General features: G+C 38.5%; 2 protein-coding genes across 2 annotated transcripts; one reads left to right on the forward strand and one right to left on the reverse strand.

Moving 5' to 3' along the window:
• Positions 1–11,084: 11,084 nt before the first annotated feature.
• Positions 11,085–14,794, reverse strand: LOC104232030 (UDP-galactose/UDP-glucose transporter 2-like). Its single transcript, XM_009785125.2, has 8 exons — positions 14,683–14,794; positions 14,337–14,494; positions 13,248–13,276; positions 12,936–13,137; positions 12,563–12,805; positions 12,360–12,461; positions 11,685–11,792; positions 11,085–11,586 (listed from the first exon to the last, which is right to left on the reverse strand). The coding sequence occupies exons 2-8, from the start codon at positions 14,460–14,462 to the stop codon at positions 11,341–11,343; spliced, it is 1,056 nt and encodes a 351-aa protein (XP_009783427.1). The 5' UTR covers positions 14,463–14,494; positions 14,683–14,794; the 3' UTR covers positions 11,085–11,340.
• Positions 14,795–18,848: 4,054 nt separating this feature from the next.
• LOC138876311 (serine/threonine-protein phosphatase 7 long form homolog) lies at positions 18,849–21,382 on the forward strand. Its single transcript, XM_070155225.1, has 5 exons — positions 18,849–19,628; positions 19,733–19,891; positions 19,981–20,415; positions 21,193–21,264; positions 21,359–21,382. Exons 1-5 carry the CDS (start codon positions 18,849–18,851, stop codon positions 21,380–21,382), a joined length of 1,470 nt encoding a protein of 489 aa, XP_070011326.1.
• The last annotated feature ends 4,537 nt before the right edge of the window (positions 21,383–25,919 follow it).

Raw genomic sequence — 25,919 nt, forward strand, 5'->3', positions numbered from 1 at the left:
ATTAGCTATAGTTCGTTTAGTGTGTGTGTTCAGTTTAAACATTTAAAGCTAGAAATAACTGGAATTAGCATTCTATTTTGGAACCTGTGATATTGTGTTTGCATTAAGGGTCGTTGTTCAAATTGGTAATAGTAGTCATGTGAATGTCGAACTGGATGATAGGATGGCAGTGGCATAAGACGTTGGCTGGTCCGTTAGTTAAAAACAGAGTTGGGGTGTCAATTGCATCTTTTGGAAATATAAATCATTTTGCGAGTTGTTTACCTGCTTTCAGTGCATTATTAACTCGTTTTAATTCCAATCGATAATGAATTAGTGAATTGGTATTAAACTAATGGCTTAGAAACTTCATTCAGGATCGTTTAAGTTAATATGAGCAATCTGGGCCATACCGTGGCCCAATTGTATGGATCATTCGAATTTGGTAACAAGCCCATTCCCCCCTTAGGCCTAACATTCTTGCTAGCCCGATGCTTTGATCAAAGGCCCCAAAATTGGGCAGTTTTAAACACGCAGGTTTATTTTAATATAGTAGTTCATAAATTAACTAAGTTTTTATTTATTTATTAGAGACAATGATATCAAATAGAAAATCATAGTCGCTTTTAGGTTTGCCTTTTAAATAATAAATGAGACGAGCCTCGATAAATAGAATACATAAGTCGCGGGGCCCTCATCAAATGTATATTTGAAATACTTAGATCTCGGGGCGAGCCGTTTAGTGAATTTCATGGTCTTCCCCAAAATAATCACGCGTTAGTCTCTTTAGGCGCGTATTTTAATAACATTACCTCCTTAAACCCGGGTGCACACTTATGTGGCCCAAATCTAAATCTCAACGAAGTCGAAATGTGTCGCTAATCATGGGTACATTGATTGTGATGTGGTTCGAGATGCATTTCCATGATGTTGCAAATTCCTTTTAAAAAAATAATGAATGAGACGATCCTCGACAAACAAAAATACACAAGCTGCGGGGCCCTCTATACGTGTTGGTAAAATTACTTAGATTTCGGGATGGGCAGTTTAGCAAAATTTCACGGCTCTACCCAAAATAATGATACGCTAGTCGCTTTAGGCGCGTATTTAATAATGTTATCCTCTTAAACTCGGGTGCACATTTATGTGACCCAAATCCAAATCCCAACAGAGTTGAAATATGTCAATAACCGCGGGTGCATTGATGTGACGTGGTTCGAGATGTATTTTTACGATGTTGCAATTCTCGGTAAAAATAATAATAATAATAAAAGCGGTACACGGATAAAAATTTGCACATAGGTTCAACATGTATTAAAATCAGATAAATAAGCCGAGTATGACAGTTGAGCGACCGTGCTAGAACCACGGAACTCGGGAATGCCTAACACCTTCTCCCGGGTTAACAGAATTCCTTACTTGGATTTCTGGTTCGCGGACTGTAATACAGAGTCAACCTTTTCCTCGATTCGGGATTCAACCGGTGACTTGGGACACCATAAATCTTCCAAGTGGCGACTCTGAATCTTTAAATAAAATTCCGTTTCGATTGTCCTTTAATTGGAAAAACTCCCTTTTATGCCCCTTTGCGGGGTGTAGCTGAAAAAGGAGGTGTGACAAGCTAGGCACCCCTTCTCGACCATGCGTCGAGCCTTCACATAAGAAATAACGCTGCGAGTAGAATGACCAGGAGTCCCTCTCCATTCTAAACATGGAAAATCTGGCAACGCCAAGGTCACGGTCTTGGCATGGCAATCCAAGATCGCATGATACGGGGACAACCAATCCATCCCTAATATGACGTCGAAATACACCATATCCAAGAGCAACAAGTCAACACGGGTCTCAAGACCCCTGAATACCACAACACAGGAACGATGAACCTGATCCACCACTATAGAATTCCCCACTGGCGTAGACACATATACATGAATACTCAAGGCCTCACTAGGCATAACCAAATAGGGTGCAAAATAGGACGACACATATGAATACGTAGATCCGGGATAAAATAGTACAAAAGCATTCCTATCATAGAGAAGAATAGTACCTGTAATCACAGCATCTGATGACTCAGCCTCTGGCCTGGCTGGCAAGGCATAACAACGAGGCTGGGCCCCACCTCCCTGAATCATATCCCTGGGATGATCTGCTGCTGGCTGACCCCTACCTCTAGTGGTTTGAGCTCCACCTCTAAGGCCTCTAACTCCACCTCTATGTCCTCTACCCCCGCCTCTAGCTGGCTGGGCAGGCTGTGGGGAACTGGTGCCTGAATCATCGGGCGAGGACCCTGCTGGAGACGCTCAAACTGCCTGCGAAGAGCATCTTGCTGAGTAACTGGAAGAAACTTCCCCAGAAATAACTCTGAAAACTGATCCCAGGTCAATGATGGCGACCCTGCTGGCCTGGCTGAGCAGAAATCCCTCCACCAAGTCTTGGCGGATCCTGCCAGGCAAAAAGTGACGAAGTCGACCCTATTGGTCTATACAATGCCCATAGTCCGTAGAACCTCATGACAACTGAATATGAAATCCTGAGCATCCTCTGAGGGGGTGCCACTATATGTGGTTGTGAAGAGCTTGGTGAAACGATCAAGCCTCCACAAAGCATCTGCGGACATAGCCGCACCATCGCTGGACTGAGCCGCAATACCTGGCTGGGCTGCCACAGCTGGCTGAACTGCCACGACTGGCTGAACTGCTGGAACCTGAGCTTGAGGATCTACCAGCTCTAGAGTATGAGTATCGGGAGTCTGAACTCCTCCCCCAGCCTGAGATGTGGTTGGAGCTACGGGAAGCAAACCCGCTCTAGAAATGCCCTCTATAATGCCTACCAGTTGGACCAAAGCGTCCTGAAGCACTGGAGTGGCTATGAAACCCTCTGGGACCTGAGCTGGGCCCACTGGAACAGCTGGGGCCGAAACCTCCTCCTCAATATCGACCTGAGGCTCCGTCGCTGGGACTGCTGCTCGGGGCTGAGCTCTGCCCCGGCCTCGCCCTCTGCCCCTAATAGGAGCTGCTGCTGGGGGCTCAGGCTGCTGCGCGGTAGAGGAGGAAGCACGTGTTCTCACCATCTGCAAAAGAACAGAGTGGAAAGACAATCAGTACTTGAGAAACAGAATCGCACGACAAGAATGAACAAAGTGAAGTTTTCCTAACTTAGTAGCCTCTGCGGGATAAATACAGACGTCTCCGTACCGACCCCTCAGACTCTACCGAGTTGTCCATGGGTTGTGAGACCTAAGTAACCTAGTGCTCTGATACCAACTTGTCACGACCCGGATTTCCCACCATCGGGTGTCGTGATGGCGCCTACTATCGGAGCTAGGCAAGTCAAATGTTTAAAACACCTTTCCTGCTTTCTTTCAACCATATAATAAGCGAGACAAAATCTAAGCGGAAGACTTTAATTTTAAAACAACTGAAAACCAAAAGTGCGGAAGTTTGAACCAAAATGCTACCCATAGTTTGGTGTCACTAGCTCAAGGACTACTACAGAATGCTACAAACAATGTCTGAAAGGAAAATACATCATGTTTGTCTGATACAAGATAAACAACGAAAACATGGAAAGGGACTTCAGCCTGCGAACACCAGCTAGGCTACCTCGAGAGTCCCTGGACTGAAGATAGCTCCCAAAAGTCCTACTGCTGCGGTCCGAAAGCTGCTCCCTGATCTGTGCACAAAAATGCACAGAGTGCAACATCAACACAACCGACCCCATGTGCTGGTAAGTGCCTGGCCTAACCCCGACGAAGTAGTGACGAGGCTAGACATGACCTACCACAATTAACCTATACAGATATATATAACAAGTGCAAAATAACAATAACAAGATAATACAAAGCAAAGCTGGGAGGGGACATGCTATCGGGGAGTAACAGATAAAAATGAAATATCAGAAATAAATAGAAGAAACTTCGGTATATATATATATATATATATATATATATATATATATATATAGTGGACGGCGTGCCACACGATCCCATAATATCATATATAAGTGGACGGCGTGCCACACGATCCCATAATATCATATATAAGTGGACGGCGTGCCACACGATCCCATAATATCATATATAAGTGGACGGCGTGCCACACGATCCCATAATATCATATATAAGTGGACGGCGTGCCACACGATCCCATAATATCATATATAAGTGGACGGCGTGCCACACGATCCCATAATATAGATCGTAATATCTGACTTCATATAGTAGACCCCTTCAGCGGAGAATAACATCTCAATACCTTTAACCCGGCAAGGGTACAGCTAACAGCCCAAAATATCTCGACAAGGGAGAGTATATATATCAGTCTACACATCCCGACAAGGGAGTAATCACAACACATTCTATTTTTAAATTACTTCTTCCTCATCTAACACATTCATGTTCGAGCTAACGCTCCAAGAGTACACCAATCACAATTCTACCTCAACCGTTCACATCATATGAAACTCATCAAATAAACAAGGAGCTTGTGTCACATTATTCGAATTAAAAGCAATCAAGACTCACGGTCATGCTAGACTCCGGTGCATAGATAACCGTCACCATGCCTATACACCGTACTCCACATTAGCAAGTAGCAAATATCATCCTAATCCTATTCCCTCAAGCCAAAGTTAGAACAAACACTTACCTCGAATGCTCCAAACTCAACTCACGCTTCTAGTATAGCTTTACCTCTTGATTCCACCACCAATCCGCTCGAATCTAGTCATAAGTTACTCAATCACATTAATAATTACTAAATGGATCAATCCCAATGCATGAAAATAATTTTTACAAGGTTTTTCCCAAAAAGGTCAAAAACACCCCCGGACCCACGTGGTCGAAACTCGAGGTTCGGACCAAAACCCGGTTACCCATTCTCCCACGAATCCAAATATATGCTTTGTTTTGAAATCGAACCCCAAATTGAGGTCCAACTCCTCAATTTGTAGAAAACCTAGGTTCTACCCAAAACACCCAATTTCCCCCATGAAAATCTTTGTTTTGAAGTTGAAATCATGTTAAAAGATGTTAAGAAGTGAAGAAAATGAGTTAGAAATCACTTACCAATCGTTTTGAAGAAGAAAAGTTGTTTGGAAAATCGCCTCTTAGGTTTTGGGTTTTTGAAAAGTGGAAAAAATGACTGAAAATCCCGAATTTATATATATGCTGGGGGCTGGCGCGGACCGCGCAAAAATACACCGCGGCCGTGTTGCTTCCAGCGTGGACCGCGCGGAAATGTACCGCGGCCGCGCCGAGGGAGGGAAGAAGTGGTCTCTCTCTGAACCCACCCAGCGCGGACCGCACTGATTTGGTGCGCGGCCGCGCTGGTCGGCCTGGCCACCCCCCTTTGAACCCCACCACGCGGACCGCACAGAAAAATGCCGCGGCCTCGTGGCTGCCAGCGCGGACTGCGCGGAAATGGCCGCGGCCGCGCCGGACCTGCAACACCTGAACCTGCAATTTTTTTTAAGTTAAGACCTCCCGGGCCCCACTCGAAACTCACCCGAGCCCTCGGGGCTTCAAACCAAAAATGTACACAACCTTAAACATCTTACAGACTTACTCGTGCGATCAAATCACCAAGATAACATCATATACATAGAATCAAGCCTCAAAACACATGATTTTCTCTCAACTTTCATAAAACTCAAATTCCCCATTTTAAGTCTGAAACACGTCATATGACGTCCGTTTTTAGCCAAACTTTACAGATAGTGCTTAAAACATATTTAAGACTCGTACCGGGCGTCGGAACCAAAATACGAGCCCGATACCACAGTTTTCTGATCAATTTTCTTCTTCATCTTCCTTAAATAATTTCAGAAAACAATTTCACACAAAAATTCATTTCTCGGGCTTGGGACCTCGGAATTTACTTTCGGGCACACGCCCAAGTCCCATATTTTTTTACGGACCCTCCGGGATCGTCGAATCACAGGTCTGGGTCTGTTTCCCCAAAATGTTGACCGAAGTCAATATTATGCATATTAATATCAAAATTCATCAAATTTTTCACAAAATTCACATATTCTAAAATAAAAACTTTCCGGCTATGCGCCCGAACTGCGCACGCAAATTGAGGCAACTAAAAGCGAGGTTTTCAAGGCCTCGGAAGCACGGAACAAGGAAGAATTACGGTGATGACCCTTTGGGTCGTCACATGAATTCTTCTGTTTAATATTTCAGAGATATTTTTGTGTGTCAATATTATATTCGTGCTTTTATAATAATATAGACTCTCATATTTTTAAATGATTTTGGATAATATAATATATTTTCAAATGGAATTAGTAATAGGAATTTTTTAAGAAGTATATCATAAAAGTAATAGGATTACAAGGCTAATATATATTCCCAAAAATAATTATACTAATAGAATTCCTAAAGGTAATCATGTAGGATTCCTAATGTGTAGTATTATGTCCTAAAAATAATAGGATTATAAGGCTAATGTGTAGAATTCCAATTATATCCTTTTATTATGAGTTATTATGCTTAATATTAAACGGTTATTTTTGTAATCCAACATTTTATTCATGCACTTATAATAATATAGATATAAATATAGATATAGATTGTTGAAAGGTTTTTTCTAGTACTATGTGCAGTAGATAAAAACACAAGTTCGTACTAAGTGATGACATTAGGCTAGTTTTACTTAACCATAAGTCGCATATGTTTTTGCGACCTAGCTTAATTTTCTTTTCCAAATTCTAAAATTTTCCCACTTACGTCGAAAAAATTTCACATAAGTGAATTCATTATTATATCGTGACAGTCTACAGATTATTAATGAAACCATAAAACAGATAAATAAGAAAACAAAGTTACTGAAGATATATTTGGGAAGAAATTAGAAACTTTGAAAACTAGGGGTGTTCATGGTTCGGTTTTTCTCTAAAAACAAACCAAATCAAGTAAGTCGGTTTTTCAAATATTAGAACCAAACTAAATAAGTCGGTTTTTTCGATTATTTGTTGGTTTTTTCTTAATTATAAAACATACACTACCAAACACACATTTCGGCGACCACATTTTCAACGTAACACTATCAAATCAATTGCCCTTTGAGAAATCTATTATTTACCAAAATATATTGATGATAATTGAATCAAATTGTCACTCCCCGAACCTTGGCCTGGACGTAACACGACACTCGGTGCCTGACTACATGTGACCGAGCGAACCAACTGGCTGGCTGAATCAACATGTGGTATCATAACATACTGAATGCGGAAGATAAACTAACACATGCTGATATACTGAAAGTCTGGATGATATAAATCAAAGAGCGGAAATACTAATACAATTCTGAAACATATTTGTAGCCAACATAGCTTAATATGAAAAGCCCGTGACTTTGTCTAACTGTTACTCTAATCTATGAAGCCTCTATTTGAGTACTGAAAACACTGACTGTATGTGAATACTAAAGACTGTAGTAATGATAATGCCCCGAAAGAACTGGGATCACCAAATAGCTGGTACGAGAATCCTAGCGCTCAGAATCATCAACATGTAAATCATTACATGCATTGTGAGATGCAGGCCCCGGGCAAACGGGACGTCAGTACATTTGAATTGTACTGGTATGTAAAGCAACTGAAAGAAAGAATTATAAATGCTGAAACTGAAACTAAGCTGATAACTGAGAATTTATAATTGATAACTGAAATGATAACTATTCAAACTGAAACTGAAATGATAACTGATAATTGATAATTGATAGCTGATAACTGAACTGATAACTGGTAACTTATATGATAGCTGATAACTGAACGATAACTAATAATTGAACTGAAAGGAAGTAAGGATATGAATGCTCCCTCTTCTGAATGATGACCAACCTGTTTATCTGAATATTAAACTGCGGCCTCAAGCCCAATATATATATATGCACAAACTACGGCCTCGGGCCCAAGTATACGTATACATAACTGCGACCTCAGGTCCAAAATGCATAAAGCATAAACTGCGACCTCAGGCCCAAAGATGCATAAAGCATAAACTGCGGCCTCAGGCCCAAATACAAGTGTTCAACATTCATGGATTTAAAATCAGGAACTGAGAATCATACTGCAATACATGATAGTGAAATACTGAATCACACTGAGTTACATGATACTGGAATACTGGATCACACTGAGTTACATAATACAGGAATACTGAATAGGACTAGACTGAGACATGTATTCTTGAACTGATTATGAACACTGAAACTTCAACTATTTATGGCATACTGAGTAATCTATACTAAGACTCGGGGGCATCAAACCCAAGTCTATATTGAATACGCACTGAGCTCACAACGTTCAGAATGAAAGTCATGAACGAGTTATGAAGCTAAAGAATAGAAGTTCTACAACGATTCAAGGAACTAAGCTTAACTATATTTCTGAGGCAATTGATACGTCATAAAGAAACGTAGTGTAGGGAGAATCATTAACATTCCCAAACATAGAGAGTTAACCTCACATAACTTAACTTCCTGCTCTTGAGCATAATACAACATTCGCCAACCCTTTCAACTTTAATCTATATCAATACAAGTCAAAGGGATTCCATATTAGCAATAATACTCATCTTTTGGTCACTTAGGCATTTTCTCAAACACTTGGTAGCATAAAGCTTCATAGTCCTTATTAATGGTGCTTCTACACCCAATAACCCATTCTCTTGCTCTTAGATAAATTCTAAAGTCTCAAATGGTTATAAACAACATTATTCTTTATCACCCATAAGGTAATCAACACCCATAACCAATAATAACCAATCAACAACCCAAACCTATCACCGTTCATGCTTTTATATCAAACCCATCAACTCATATCTCATGAAATAGAGTCTATAATCATTAATTCAATGATAGAATCAACTAGAGGGTGAAGATATTACCTTTTTGAAGTTCAACCTCCTTGAATTCGAGTTATAGAGTTTCTTCTCTCATCAATGATGTTCCAATCGAATATCTAATGATATGGAGGGTTTACCCATGTTAATAAGATGTTGAAAAATTGAAATAAACATATAATCACCATTAGAACTTACCTTGGGTGGTGGAGAGACCTTTAAGGAGTTAGGTTTTTGAGAGTTTTCCTTTCTAGGACAAGTTTTTATGTTTTGGGGTTGTAGGGGATGAAATAGGGCTTAAAAAAACGACTTCCCAAGTCGTCCACCGCGTCCCGATTGGATCGGCCACGGTCCCGACCGCGGTAAATCTCTGGAACACTGCCTCGCCACCGCGGTCGCGGTAAAACGCGGCAGGACCGCGGTGGTTGCATACCATTCTATAAAACGGGCATAACCTTTTGCACATAACTCCGTTTGGGCTCCATAATATATCGTTGGAAAGTATTTCAAAGGCCTACAACTTTCATGCTTTGAGTTTTTCCAGATTTCTTTTACATCTTTACTAAAACCTGCTGGAAGACAGACCTTCTGCAAACTTAGTCGATTTTGTCAAATCTTATGCACCTCACTTTCCATCTTGATTTTGAAACAACTATTTTCATCCATAATCATCCCGATGGGACTTCACATGTTCAAAATATATCCTTACTACTCCTTTAACTCATTCATACCTAAGCCGAATTTTTACGGGGTGTTACACAAATAGTAATGAATAATTTAAGGACTCAATTAAAAATATATCATTTTTAACATGAAATAGATTCTTACACTTAACAAAAGAAAACTACCAATTAAACTAGAATGTAAAGGTAAAGAACTGTACTAAAAGTGCAAACGATTAATATTTACTCTAAAAATTTTAAAACTTTGTATAAAAGTATACATATATATAGATGTAATAATAAATTTAAAATAACTACTCCTATATTCGGTTTGGTTCGATTTTTTTTAATTAAAACCAAATCCAAACCAAATTTAATCGGTTTTAAAATTTCAAAACCAAAACCAAACCAAAGCAAACCAAAAAGTATCGGTTTTTTGGTCAGTTTGGTTCGGATTTTCGGATTTTTATGAACACCCCTAGTGAAAACAAAGTTCATATAAAAACTTCTATATTCTAAGAAATTAATTTATGTGCTACATATAAAAGTAAGTATCGTGCAATTTTCAATGTGTCAGACATTTGACATAAACGCATATTACTATGGATAAATATGAGTGGTAAAATTGAAGAATTCTTAAATTATAAGAAAGCGTCAAATTGTCGAAACCGACAAAATAAATCTCATAGAAGAAGAAACTAATGAACTATTAAGGAAAAGGGGATTATATATATCAGATGACAATATTTTAATTAAAGTTAAAAATCAGGAAGTTCACCACGTGAATTACTCGAATCCTAAAATTCAATTGAATTAGATCTTATTTAAATCGACTGTAACAATCCTAAAATTGTTTACTTTTCTTTGTTCAGGTTATTATTAACTCATGCTCAGCATGAATAGTTAACTATTTATTTAAGTGTGTATTTTCTTTATACTCTTAAGTGTAAAACATTAAATTAGAAAACGAGTTTAAGTTTGATCTGAGTGTGTAAATATTTTACATTTGTGTGCCAGTAATTATAAAAATTGTAACTTGCTGAAACGGATTAAATTACAATGATATCATTAAAAAAAATTATTTACACCAATGGTGCAAACTTATTTTCTCATAGAAAATGGCAACTGACCACCAAAGGACATGGTGCAGCGGATGAGAACTGCTCTTCCCTTAACTAGAGGTTTCGAGTTTGAGCTCTGGATATGGAGAAATCCTTGGTAGGAGTGCTTCCACCTGAATGGGGCCCATGCGGTGCGAATCCGGATATAGTCGGGCTCCAATGAGGGTACCATACCTCGGGTGGGAAACCCCCCAAAAAAAGGCAACTGAACTCTCAGTATTCAACTACTAATCCTCTAACAATTATTCAAATAAATAAAATGTTATCAAATAGAACATTATTTAACTTATCAAATATAAACGGACTTTGCTTTGCTGCTGATATTTATGTCAAATTTTTTGCACTAAAAATCAAATCCATTCTTTCAATGTAAGGAACAAAATAACACCAGTCTACATCAATCAAAGAAATGGGGATCAAGAGAAGGAATATACTATATTCCATTCCATATATAGACAAACATAGAGCTTTTGTTATAGTATTCTGTTATATCTCTGTGTTTTTATGACAAAAATAAAGTCCAAATATTTCTAAAGAAAGCAAAGAGGTTCATGTAAACAAAAAGGATAGAGGACAAAAGTAGTTAGCAGCAACTACCAATAAACTAACTTTAGCTAAGAATTACTCCTGAAAAGCGAAACATGACAAATAAAAGTGAACGGAGGAAGTATTTTCTTTCTCTAAGGGAGGGGGAGGAATAGGAGGATGTTTTTACATTGGAAGCTCATACTAATGGCCTCTTTTCTTCATCTGGACTATTTTGTGATGATAAGTTTGCTTCTTTGTGATGATTTCGCCTAGTTGTGGTATCGGATTTCACAGCTTGTGAGGGAGGTTTACTGTCAGGCAATAGCCGCGAAACAATTCCCATTGACATTAACAGCAATCCGGAGCAATGTTGTTCTGTCAGTGGCTTAGTAAAGATCAAGTAAGACAACAACAATGTCACTGCCTTTCTTGCTGTGGTTACCTGTATGCGAAATGATCATAGAACGTTAACTCTAGCATCAGAGAAAAGAATGACAATAAGGCTGCAGATTTAGAGGATTAGAAAATCAGAAGATTTACCATAGCAGTAGTTGCAGCCCCAAAAATAGCAATGAGTGATAAAACTGAAATTTGACCAATGAACGTGGCCATTGCTTCGAATATAAGCACACCGTAAACATATGGATGCTACAAGATACACAACAAATGTTAGTCTAATATAAACTTTGTAGCAGCCAAACGAGAAAAGTTTCAACGAGTTCACTCAGAGTAAGACTATAATATTATCCATATAAAGGTTTGAGTGCTGTGTTATTTCTGAAACCGCTTCACATAGTTCTACTTATTTCATCATTCATAATTTGTTAATTACAATAGCAATAACAAAAGATCAGTGGAAAGCGGGCATGCTCGGATAACGGCTGCTCATTCTGTTTCACATTATGTTGCTCTGACAGTCTGACTGCACAAATCTGTCAAGCATGAACTACGATCACAAAAATGAATAAATCGTGCATTGATTTAAGGAATCATAACGACTAATTTAAGTGGACTATGAAGAATGGGCGAAACATTCATTCTTTTAAAGCAATTTGTTGAGGAACTCCCAATCGAGTGAGATGTTTCTCCAGATTAGACAATTCGAAATGAATGTAGTTTTGTCAATTTCTTATTCTCCATTATCTCAGGACAAACAAATGAAACAAGTGAACAAGGTATAATCCACAGAATCAGCAAGGAATTTTCCTTTTTAACCTCATAACAGGATTTCCATGCAGCAAAGAGTTCCCCTGTTAGTATCATGGGCACAAGTAGAAAAGGTGCACCGACAACTGTTGAGCAGTATAGCATCTCCATCTGATAGAAGAGTCAACACGACAATCAAATTGTTAAATACATGCAATAGGTGATTTAATCAGTGATGCAGAAACCATAAACATCAAACAAATAGTGAGCACCTGAGAAGTGTCAGGATTCACGGTAAAAATTGCTTCTTGATAATTACCCAGAAAAGAGTCCATCACCAAAGCACCAGTTATCATAATTACACCAATGATACTGAAGTTTGGTGAAGTATTGGCATCTGCTAAAGTGAAAAGTATTAGGCCCCCAACTAAAAGCACGGCCGATACATATTCTTGAACTGAGTATTTTCTTCTCCAACCAGGCATAAAGGCACCCATTACCATTACCGGTAGTACCTATACTCCAAAAATGAATATAGCCAGAATTAGACCAATGTAAAGTATTAAGACATCATAAGTTTCCTACACAAAAATCACCACATAACTAAGCATTCTGTCATTATTTGGAGTCCTGCATATAATATACCTTAGTGGATTTGAACATGATTTGTGCCGGATAGTTTAAATAAGCCAAGGAGCCTTTTGTTAATCCGTGAGAACCCATGAGTACAGCAGAAAGCTTCACATAAGTTTTCCACGGGTTCACCATTTGCTTAGTGGTGAAACCCTGCAAACGTATGAGAAATAGATATACAAAACCTTGTACAAAGGTAAAATACCACCCATAGCTGAAACCAAGATTGAGAAAAAAAATTGTCAGTGAGGAGTTTTATTTCAATATTATAGTGATGATCAAGGTGGGGAAAATAATTAGAGTTGAAGGAAGACAGTAGTCTACCTGAATCCCAGTCGATTATATACATACTCCTGCAAATTGCAATTAAGAAAATTGAAGCAGTTATTTTGCATTGCAACACTGATTATGACTTAAAACTGAATTAGTACAAACTTGAGCCTAACAGAGGAGCGCTAAATATCAAAGAATTGAAAACTTGAAAAAATGAAAAAGAATTAAAAGCACCATCCAACTTACCAAGACAATAGCATGAACAAAAGAGGCCTATGAAAAGTCTCACATCGGTCAAATTAAACCAGACTTACAACTAGAGTCAGATCGAGAATATTAAGTCTGTCTGTGCAAAATACCACCATTGCACACTCTATACAAGAACAACTACGCCTTAATCCCAAACATGTTCCAGTTTATTCATTCCGCTCAATTTTTGACCCATTTCATGCCAATATCCAAAATTTGGATTTCTCTAACACTAGAAACTCTATGCATTTCGTACTGACATACAAATCAATAGACAACACTGAACCTAATATAAGCATATACAGCAGAGGCGGACCTACCCTTTGGGTAGGGGGTCACTGGCACCCGTTAATTTCGGAAAAAACGTATGTGTATATGTGTACATATCTTAAATAACAATATATATTTTGATTGGCACCCTCAAATTCAAATCTTAGGCAGCTGCATTAGTCGATTTGGGGGGCACAACTTGACTTTTAGTGCTTTTGCTTGGGTTCGATTCGGACTCTAACATTTGCTCAAATTGTTTTTCGACAGTGGTGCCCCCGTCATTTTCAGGCCTCTGATATACAATATTAAAACTAAGCCTTAACTCCTACTAATTGGAATTGCCCATATGGATTTTTTGATATTATTGTATCCAACTTTCATACTTAATTAACCATGATTGAGTGAAATGTATTCTCATTTTAACTTTTACCTGTTATATGGTTAAAATTCTTTGGTTTGGGTGAAGTATAAGGCCTTTGTCATTAGAACAGAAGGAAAGCAGCAACTTTGTGACAAAACTCAAGCTCAATGTAACAGTAATCCAATGAACAAAAGTGATATATAAAACCGAAACAACAGAATAATGATTGAAACAGGATTAAAAGAGAAAATGAAACAGACCTCGCACAAGCCATTGACGAGATAACCAAAGAAAAACCCAGAAGAGCAAATGAGGAATTGTTGCCATTTGGGTCTATCAGTTAGTGAAATTCCAAACAAAAACCTCGCTTGATCCTCATTCTTCATCTGCTTTCTCTTCCCTCAAACCCCTCAAAACTCTAACAAAAAAAAAAAATAATTAAAAAGAAAATTTAACTTGAAAAATCAATAGCCCAATAGTTTACTGAATTCCAGTTAGAAAACAAAAAAGGCAGAGCCAACAGAAACAAAAGAGTGAAAAGATTCAGTTCACTTAGCAACAGAAGAAAAGAATAAGAATTTGGCTTAGACTTGTCATATAATTTACCTCTATATTTTTGTCTTTTCTTTTTTAAAGAGTTGGCTTAATTCTGGTAACTGAGGCCATAAAAGCAGGAGCCAGGAGGAAATATATGGGAAGAAAGGGGATTGAAACAAAGTTTACGTGAAGCTCTTTGAAGCGTTACTAGATTTTCATGGGGTTAATAATTTTGTGGGTATTAAATGAATTATTTATTTCCATATTATCGTATTTACTCCTATAAATAGTTTTGAATAGTCAACTATTTTTTCTTTTTTACTACTCCGTCCGTTTCAATTTATGTGAACATATTTGGCTGGACACAAAGTTTAAGAGAAGATGAAGACTTTTGAAATTTGTGGTCCTAAACAAGTCAAAAAAGGCTACAGAGTATTGGTGTGGTTATAAAAGCTTTTCATTAAGGGTAGAATTGCAAGTTTAAGCTAAATTGTTACCAAATTTTGAAAAGGATCATTCTTTTGGAACGGACCAAAAAGAAAATAGGTTCACATAAACTAGAACAGAGGGAGTACTACTATTACTATTATTTTAAAATATTTTAACTTTATAAAAGTTGAGCGTTTAGAGGGGAACCTTGGAGCAACCGTAATACTTACTCCATGTAAGATGTAACCTATAAAGGGCGGATTCGAAATTTTAGGTATATGGGTGCACTATTATGAAGAGGTAGATCCAGATTATAAATTTTTACGGGTTCAACATTTAGTTCTTACCATTGCACCTATTATACTATTAGAATTATAAGTTCAACATTAATTTTTTAACAATAATACTGTAATTTTCTTATATTTGTATCTATACTTCATGTTGAAAATATTGAAATTAGTTGAACCAATAGTCTATATGCTACATCATTCATGCTACAAGTTTTAATATACACATTTCATTTAATCATATAAGACTTTACAGTGATTTTTTTTTTAGAAATTTCAACGTGTGAAATTTTTTAAATAGTAAACCAACAAACAAAGAAAAAAAATAGTATTTAATTAATACGCAAACAGTGATACTAGACATGATTAATCCTCGTTGTCGATATCAATTATTTAGACTAGGTTTTGCGCTTGTTGACTTCCAATTCGTCGCTACTCGATCTCTTCTTCTATGAGAGTTAACAAAGACAATGATGATACTGTTAATCAAGTTCCTAATTAACTAAAGGTTCTCTAAAATAAATTAAAATTTCAGTGTGTTAACATTAAAATTAAAGTTACATTTGTACTTTGAATTTAGTCATTTTTTTATGGGGAGTGAAGGAGTAGTAGTAAATGAAACTCTGGCAAATTGATTTTTCTGCTGGTCAATATGTGAGGCTATTCCTTAGTTGGGTTTTTAGTCAGTTACGATTCGCTTTTTGTTTTTCTTTTAGGAAAATAATACTGTATAGCCGCTATATATATATATATATATATATATTTTAAATTTTATACACTTTTTCAGCTATCAAATGAAAATAGTTTTTGGCGCGAAGTAAAAGAGAAAAAAAAAACTTTTCTTTACCCTTTTCCCTATTTATTGAACCTTTAAGCACAAATTTAATAAAATTAACTAAAAACCCAACCAATACTTTAGAAAAAGAGAAGAAAAATCAGATTGAAAAGGTCATTTCATAATTGGTTACCGTATTGGTAACTTGAGGAAGTAATTTGTCTACGTCCTCCAACTGAATTCGGTGGTTTCTATGACCATTGCTAATCATTTTGATTAAAAAAACAATGTAATTGTTTACTTTATGATCTGAACAACTAACTGAAAATTTTACTTGGCTATTAATTTATAATGGAAAAATAAAATTTATGTATATATGTTTATTAGGCTTGTAACTCTAAAGATTTGCCTTTATTTTTTGGTGGGGAAAAAATTGCACTTAAAACAAATTAAAGGGAAAATCTTTCTCTTAATAATAGGTCAGCTTGACATGAATTTGAACTAATAGGATCAAAATGTTTGTGAGTTACCAAATGTAAAAAGGAAAAAATAGCAACTTTACGTATTTTACAACATGACATCTATTCTAGGTTTCTCACTTTATCACTTTCTAACCAAAGACGGATGCAATACTGGTTTATTTGAATCAAGTACTCAGACACAAATTTATATATAAAAGTTTTTTATAATTGTAATAAATAGTATATATAAATCTGTCACTTTAAAAATACAACGAATTTATTGATTAGTATATTGAATCCACAAAATTTAAATTCCGGATTCGATTTTGTTGATAACTCAAGTTCTCATATCACGTACAATATTATATTACTTACTCATAATGTCTAAAGTAATTTTCTGTCGCGGTGGTTGTCTTATTACTTGGAACTTGTTCATTTTATCAGCAGAATTTGTATGTCTCTTTCTTGGGGTCAAGGGAGCAATGTGCGTAAGTTCAGGGGGCATTACTTCATTCAAATTTTGGCATTTTTTCCATGTATGTTGTGTCAGGGCTCTGTAGCGGTCACATTCACATTCCAGTAATGCCAAACAAATGTTGTGCAATTCTAAAGACAAGTAAAAAATAAGTCAGCAAATAGTCTGTGCTGGGTAAGCAAACTCGAGTCCGAAATCTTTTTAATCATTTTTTGGATAAAAAACACTTTTGTATTACTTTAAAAAAAAAGTTACATAAATAAGTAAAACGCAGTATTATACTGTAAATTACTTTAACGGAAATTTTGCCGTTAAAGTAATTCGCAATATAGTACTGCGTTTTACTTAAAAAAATTTTTTTTTTTTGTAATTCGCAGTACTATACTGCGTTTTACTAAGATGCTGGGCCCAACTATATTTTATTAAAGCTGTTCGCAGTATTATACTGTGTTTTACTTAAAACGCAGTATAATACTGCGAACAGCTTCAATAAAATATAGCCCCTTCTTCTTCCTTGGACCACTGAACCGAAGAAAACCAAACACCTTCGATTCTGCTGGTCCCCCCCCCCCCCCCCCGCGTCAAACTTCAAAAAAAATAAAATTTGGGCCCCACCCGTCACCTAAAGAACAAGGAGTGTAGGTTCCACATACAAGACAAGCTTTGAATTCCTTCTTTCGGGTGCAAAAATTCGATTTCAATCAAATTTAAAAAACTTAAATCGAGGTATTTCAATTTTGTTTATGTCGAAACTCGTATAGTACATGCATATTTGTATTGTTTAATGTGTTTCCATGTTAATTTGTGTTATGTTTGTGTTTAAATTTGTATCTTATTTATACCCGGATTGATTTATTAGCTTTGGTACAAAAAATTGTTAAAATTTGATAAATTATTTGTATTGTTAAAAAATTAATATTATTTATTTTGTTTGTTGTTCATATTTGTATTTTATGTTAGTTGTTTTTATATGTAATAGTGACCTTTTAGCGTAGTAAATAAATAGCCTTTTAGCGTAATAAAATATAGAGTCTTTTACTGTAGTAAAATATAGAGTCTGTTAGTGTTATAAAATATAGAGCCTTTTAGCGTAGTAAAATGTAGAGCCTTTTAACGTAGAGTCTATGTAGTTTATGTATGTAGTAACTGCAAACTCTATCCAATTACACTTTACAAAATTAATTATTTAATTATAACAATAAACTTACAAAAGTAACAAATTCCTATATGTTGTAAAATTAACTCAAATATCGAGCCTGGAACCCATACATAATTATTCAGTCCAATTTTAAACATAATTAATTATTTAATTTATTAAGCTAGCACACACAATTCTAAAAATGTTAAAATTGACACGCATAATAATTAAGGATAACTCGGTGCTACCGGGCCTCAAAAATCGAGCCTGGAACCCATACATAATTATTCAGTCCAATTGTAAACATAATTAATTATTTAATTTATCAAGCTAGCACACACAATTGTAAAAATGTTAAAATTGACACGAATAATAATTAAGGATAACTCGGTGCTACCGGGCCTAAAAAAATGAGCCTGGAACCCATACATAATTATTCAGTCCAATTGTAAACATAATTAATTATTTAATTTATTAAGCTAACACACACAATTCTAAAAATGTTGAAATTGACATGCATAATAATTAAGGATAACTCGGTGCTACCGGGCCTTAAAAATCGAGCCTGGAATCCATACATAATTATTCAGTCCAATTGTAAACATAATTAATTATTTAATTTATTAAGCTAACACACACAATTAATTTTGTTTAAATTATAGTAGACGACATGGAATTTCCTCCGCCTGCGCATCCCGGACCTACCGAGGATCAGCTACTAGTGTTGCAGGGCAACCATAGGTCCTCCTTTGTATGGGAGGGACAACTATCGATGCAGCCTCTCCGCCCCAGGAGACCTGACGATTTGTGGGAGTTCATCGGGGAGCATCCTTTCCATGCCCGTGTAGTCGCGCGCCTACAGGTTACGGGCTTCTATATGATTTTTGAGCTTGGACGGATGCAGCTTGATTGGTCTCTCATCACGGCCTTGGTAGAGCGGTGGCGACCGGAGACACACACTTTTCACTTGCCCACTGGAGAGGCCACCATCACGCTGGAGGATGTTCAGGTTTTGTACGGGCTGCGCGTAGATGGACAGGCCGTAGCACTGCCCCAGTACATTAGATCCATGACGCGTGCACAATTTTTGGATATGATGGGCCATTTTACTGGTTATAGACCTCAGGGTGACGCTGGGGGTAGTCGCGTTGCTTTGTCAGTCATCAAAGATCATATGGCATTTTTGCACCCAGACATTACCGGCGAGACTGAGGATCTCCACATTGAGAGGTACACGCGATTGGCGCTGCTCCTGCTTTTCGGGTGTGTCTTGTTCCCGAACACTTCGGGAAGTAAAGTGAGTATGCTCTTTCTCCATCATCTTCAGCAGTTAGATGGTTTACCCCAGTACAGTTGGGGTGTTGCTGTTCTCGCATACCTATATAGGAGCATGTGTCGGGCGAGCATGGGCCCAGCGGTGGACATATATGGTTTTCTGCCCCTCCTACAGGTGACAACATTTTCGAATACTCTGTTCATTTCTCCGAATTCTATATGGTCGAAATGAGTCATAAATTTTACATCAACCTTTTATCTTAGGTTTGGGCATGACAGCGGATCATGCCGTTGCAGCCACCTCTACCACCACTTGCGCCTGGTGAGGCTTATCCGTTTCTCCTTCTAGCTTCTAGGTGGATTCTCCGGTGTGGGAACTATCGAGGGACCGATGCTCATCATAATCTCCCCCTTATCAGGGATGTGCCAGATATGCTGGTGGACGGATAGGTAAATATGTACCTACACTTACTTGTTTTAAATTGAGTTGTGTTGCGCATACTCACTTTTATGTTATTATTTGGTAGTTCATCTGGACGCCATACATCGACGAGTTGCTAGCTCAGCTGCCCTTTTATTGCTCAGTCGATCGATTGCTTTGGAGCACCTCCATCCCGATGATCTTCTTTGATATGGTTGAGTATCATACCACAGAGCGTGTGCTTCGCCAGTTTCACCGTCTCCAGCCTATACCGAGGGAGCCTAGATGGGTGGCTATACACTATCAGCGAGATGACCGTGCCAGGCTGGACGATATATATATGGGATGGCTAGAGCAGCAGGTCCATATTTGGGAGGAGCAGCGAGCTGACCGTATTCCGCCATCACCTATATTTACCCAGCATGCCACTATTCATATGTATGCATCATGGTACCGCCGTCACACCCGACTGATTATCGGGAACCCCATTCATGTACTTGGCGAGCGCTACAGACCATACGCCGGGAGACACGAGGCACTGGTATGTTTTTTGGCTTATTAATATCGTATAATTGTTATATTGCATTATTTAATTAATATTTTAAATATTTCACCGGCTATTGGGCATCATCACCTCTACCAGTTGGGACAGGAGATATAGCAGCATACCGACATCCCTGCAGTCGTTGACTATGGCCGGCGGGTGGCACAGTTGGCTCGTCGGACCCTGTTTTAGGCGAGAGATGCCGCGAGGTTGGACCACGAGGCTCAGTATGCGGTGCTAGAGGACTACCATCGGGGTAGGGGTGTCCCACGAGGCAGGGGTAGGACACGAGGGAGGGGTGCCCCACAAGGTCGCAGGGGTCGCGGGGGACGGCGAGGAGATGGTCCCCAGCAAGGGTGCGTTGAGGCACCTGTCGACCCACCTGCTGAGGGACATGATGAGGACTTTGGAGTTGTGGCGCTTGGAGATGATCAGCCGGGTTATATACCTCGGGAAGATGAGCCTTCCAGCAACATGCCTTCGTACAGTCTTCAGCTATCTCTGCCAGCATCGCAGGTCACCCCGTCAGGAGCATTGTCGATCACGGGTACATTCGACGGGGATGTAGACCAGTACTTTGCATGCCCATCTACCGCAGCTGAGGATCGGCCCACCCGGGACGTGGATGGCGGGCGCAGGTTGAGTTATGCCTCATCTCTGGCGGTTGATGCGGATCTATCACAAGCGCAGGTATATTTGTATTACTTTAAAATTTCAATTTGTTTTTTTTCCTTAATGAGCTGCCATTAATTAATTTTTAACTTTCTTATGAAGGCATCATCCCAGCCCATCTTTGAGGCCACTACATGCTTTGATGAGGACACCACTGATGCGTATATTCAGGAGGTCGACGATACCACGATGGAAAAATATATTTTGACTTAACACGTACAATACAAATATACTTTGTCACATGCTAAGTTTAGTACTTGTTTTGTAGGTTGCTGACGGCCCGACGACCTAATCTTCCGATCCTGCCAGTTGTGGTGTCGATGCTGCTGCACATCCTCACATAAAGAGGCGGCTTGATGATGATGATCCAGATAGTGTACCCGGGCGACAGGGGATGCGACTCAGGCCAGCAGCAGCACTGAAGCACACAGGCTGCGAGACTCACTGATTTACTTAGGTGCTTAGTTTGTGTAAATAGTGCATTATGTATATAATGATAACAATTATCTTTTAACAACATTTATATTTTAATTTCATTTGAACAACAGTTTTACTTAAACAGTACACAAGAAACACAAACATTGCAAAACGTAGTACTATACTAGAACTAAAACCATCACTGCACAAAGGATATCAGTACACAGAAAAACAAACAATAGAACTAAAACCATCACTGCATAAAGGATAACTAAAACCAGCTTTTTTCACGTGGTTTTCATCTTTTTCAGAACGACAAGACAACTCCATAAAACGTAGTACTATACTATGCTTTATGTGTTAAATTTTTCTGCAATAAACCAGCTTTTTTCACATGGTTTTCATCTTTTTCAGAACGACAGGACAACTCCATAAAACGTAGTACTATACTACGCTTTATGTGTTAAATTTTCTGCGATAAACCAGCTTTTTCACATGTTTTTCATCTTTTTTCAGAACGACAAGACAACTCCATAAAACGTAGTATTATACTACGCTTTATGTACTTTGTCTCGCCTATAAATAACGACATCATTATAGTTATTTTGTGTGTTAAAAAATTAGTAAAAGCAAATATTTCATTAAAAGTAAGGTTTTTTTTTTTACTAAAAGCAAATATTTCATCAAATGGCTCAATATCTTCGAGCACCAAAGTGTAACTGTGGAAAAGAATGCTCGATGCAAAATTGTTGGGACGATGATGAAGTTGGACGCCGCTACTGGTGCTGTATGAACCAGTTATACAAGGTTTCCGACGAACCTATTTGTGATTTTCAGGAATGGGTTGATGAACCATGTTATAAGGACTGCTACAGAGAACAACTGCAGTTTCTTCATAATATGTGTTTATGCCAACGGGAAACACAAAGAAAAAGCGATAGAATTATTGTAGAAATGAGGGCGAAACTGAAGGAGGTGGGAGAAGAAAAATGGAAATCACAATGGAATTGTGAAGCACAAAAGGAACGAAAAGAAAAATATAAACGGGAACTTGCGGAGGTGAAGGCGAAACTAAAAGAGGTAGAAGAAGAAAAAGAACGAATGGAAGAACGATTTAAGTGGTTGGAGCGGAGAATAAATGGCAACCGGGACTAAACATTTGCTTGTATGTGTTTAGTGTATTTTTCATATTTCATGTATTTTTATTATGTTGGCCTGTTATGTTTGTGTTTGTGCTGTAGTAATGCTTTATTTTAATTGAAGTGCAAGTTAAGTTTAAGTACTTGTGTTGTTATATGAAACTATCAAACCTTTACATATTACATTTCCTACAATTAAACAGCTTGTTCTTCACTCATTTCAAATTGTGGAACATAATTTATTTGATATATATTGCAATATACACAAGTAAAAACATATATTATAAAAAACAATACCAAAATAAAAGACTAGGGGTATCCTTGATAGTTGGGTACATTCGACGAACTTGCACCAGGAGCCGGATTACCTCCGCCACGCACACCACCTGAAGGACATTTACGACGGTCGTGTCCTGTTTGCGAGCATATGCCACATTTACGCGCATAAACGGTGTCACCAACATTCATTTGGTTCCGTATACGCGTTCTCTTTTGCACTTACAGCTTGCGCAAATAGTCCTTGTTACATACCATCTTAAAAGGTTCCGGCGGCCAATAATGCTCAGCACCTAATGGCTGCAACTTCCCACTATACGTGTCTATGTATGCAGCAACATTGTATTGCCTATCAATATAGTTTGTTGCCCCATATCCAACTTGTTGAAAACACTTCAACGCATGTGCGCATGGCATGTGGTAGATGGTCCATTTCCCACATAAACATAACCTTCTATTTTCATTCACCGTCTGTAGATTATTCCTACGGTGTCCGCGGATAGCGGTCTTAACTTCAAAAACACCTCGTTCATGATCGTACTGAAGAAATGAATGCCACTGTGCTCGCCTCCTTGACCTTTCAAATCTTCTCATGGGTATTGGCATAAATTGAACACCCCTGTCCATCAATGCTGATGAAGCTGCATGCCTTTCAACAAATCTCTCCGCACTCTGTTTGGATGTCATGCGGACCATGGCAGTGACAGGCAGTCCACGGGCAGACTTCAACAAGCCGTTGAATAACTCCGACACGTTTGTAGTGAGGGCTCCCCATCGTCTGCCGCCATCAGCATGCAATGTCCACATGTGAAGCTCATGCCCCATCAACCAAGTATAGGCTCGTGGTTCTAACTGCCGGATCGCTTCCATGCACCTCGTGAATTTGCACTGTTGGTGCTCAGTTGCAGCCAGCCACATTAAGTCATGCAATGCCTTGTCAGATATTTCTTCTGGAAATTGGCCTTCAGGTGACACACACAGTAATGATGGTATGCATATGGTTCCTTCCATTCAGGCAAGTGACGTACAGAACTTAAAATACCACCATGCCGATCAGTTATTAGACAAATACCTTAACGTTGTTTGACAACGTGCTGCTTCAAGTGGTTCAAAAAAAGCGTCCATGTCTCTTCACTTTCGTTGGCACATATGGCAAAAGCTAGTGAAAATATTTTCCCGTTGGCATCTACTGCAACTGCAATCAAAAGCTTAATATCATACTTTCCATAGACATGAGTACCGTCTATGGAAATAACAGGGCGACAATGCACAAAACCATCAATTGCTAGTTTAAATGACCAGAACACATAGTTGAAAATATATTCGGGTCCGTCCGGACTCCGCTCACGCCTCCATTCAACAACAGTCCCGGGTTTAAAGTGTTGCAGTGCGGCCATGTACCTGGGCAGATTTGAAAAAGACTTATCTCAGTCGTCATAAATAAGTTCAAAGGCACGTTTGCGACCGAGATATGCCTTTCTTTTGGTTATAGTACAACCATACTCCTAGTGGACGACTGTAATACACACTCTTTAATCTTAAACCTAATGGACACTTCCAAATATGGAATCAAGACAAGAGAAATCAAGTTCACATCCAAGTTGAAGTGATTCTCATTGTATGTGTCCATTTCACATCTGTGCTCGCTAATAAATTTACCCACTTTCCACAAACCTGATTTCTTCTTGGTGGCACGCAACATTTAGTGACAACCCATAAAGTCTCTACGACATACAACCTTGTATTTCTCCGTAGTTGACTCACTTACCGTCATCCCACGTCACTCTCTTATACTGTAGATTTTTACAGCCCTAATTAGGCGAGCTTTATCGGTGAAATACATGCCCTTTGTCAGAACAGCTGGTCTAGACTCATCCCACATTGCTGACCGAAATTCATCATCATCCCTTGTGAGGGCATCCACGTTCGGCATGCTTGGCAAATTATCAAGGTAGGGAATATTCCGCTCATGAAATGGCACGTGGGACTCGTACACTCTTGGTCTAGCTGGAGGTGGAGGAACATGCTCCCTCGTCAACTCAGGTTCAACATTCACTTCCTCCTCATCATCACCCTCATCATGGAAGGGTGTGTCATCCCCAGACTCATCCGCATTGTTGTCATAATCACTATCATCTTCCTGACTCTGCGCATCTGCCAAATCACGAGTAAATACGTCGTCTATGGGCAACTGTGTGAGGTCAGGAGCTTCAAGAAGCTCGTTTTCACTGCACATAAAGAACAAAATGATAAGTTACCCAACTAGATAAATACTTTAGATATAGCTATATCACTTTACTTACAAGTCGTACTGTCTTGACGTTTCATGATGGATATTTTCTTGTTGGTGATGACTCCCAGATGGACCACCATGGTCCAATACTCCAGAACTACGCATATTCCAACTAGGGGCAGGGTCATAACTTGTAAAATTCATATCCGGACGGTACCCCCTATGAAAAATATGAGTGTTAATACAAATCCAATTAAAACATAAATTAAACATCGCTAAAGCGTAGTAAAATTGAAGTTTACCAGTCGTCTTGTTGATTATCTAAAGTCGAAAAATTATTTTGTGGCTGCTCATTCGCCGGTGGTGACAAGTTTAAATCAAGGCAAGCTCTTTCATTACCAATATGTCCGGCAAAAACTGCTCCACAATAACCACCCGATGACTGGGGGTTATCCCTACTATGCACGCCCTCATTATTGGGAACGTCTTCCACCTTGACGTACATTTCCAATAATTTTATTACAATAAATTCCCTATATTCATCCGAAATCAGCAAAAAATCTCTAAGAGTTTCATCATTCTCGATGTTAAACTCAGAATAATAAGCAAACCCCTGCGGAGTCACTGAATACGGAAATCTACCGGTTATTTTAAGGTTAACCGAATGCCTCCTCTCATTCATTTTTTACGTAACAACGATACCAATTTATCGTACTCCATAGTAAGCGGCAATTTAACATGACATTGTGGAGGTGAGCTATACC

This window comes from Nicotiana sylvestris, chromosome 8 (genome assembly GCF_000393655.2).
Source record: "Nicotiana sylvestris chromosome 8, ASM39365v2, whole genome shotgun sequence".
NCBI lineage: Eukaryota > Viridiplantae > Streptophyta > Magnoliopsida > Solanales > Solanaceae > Nicotiana > Nicotiana sylvestris.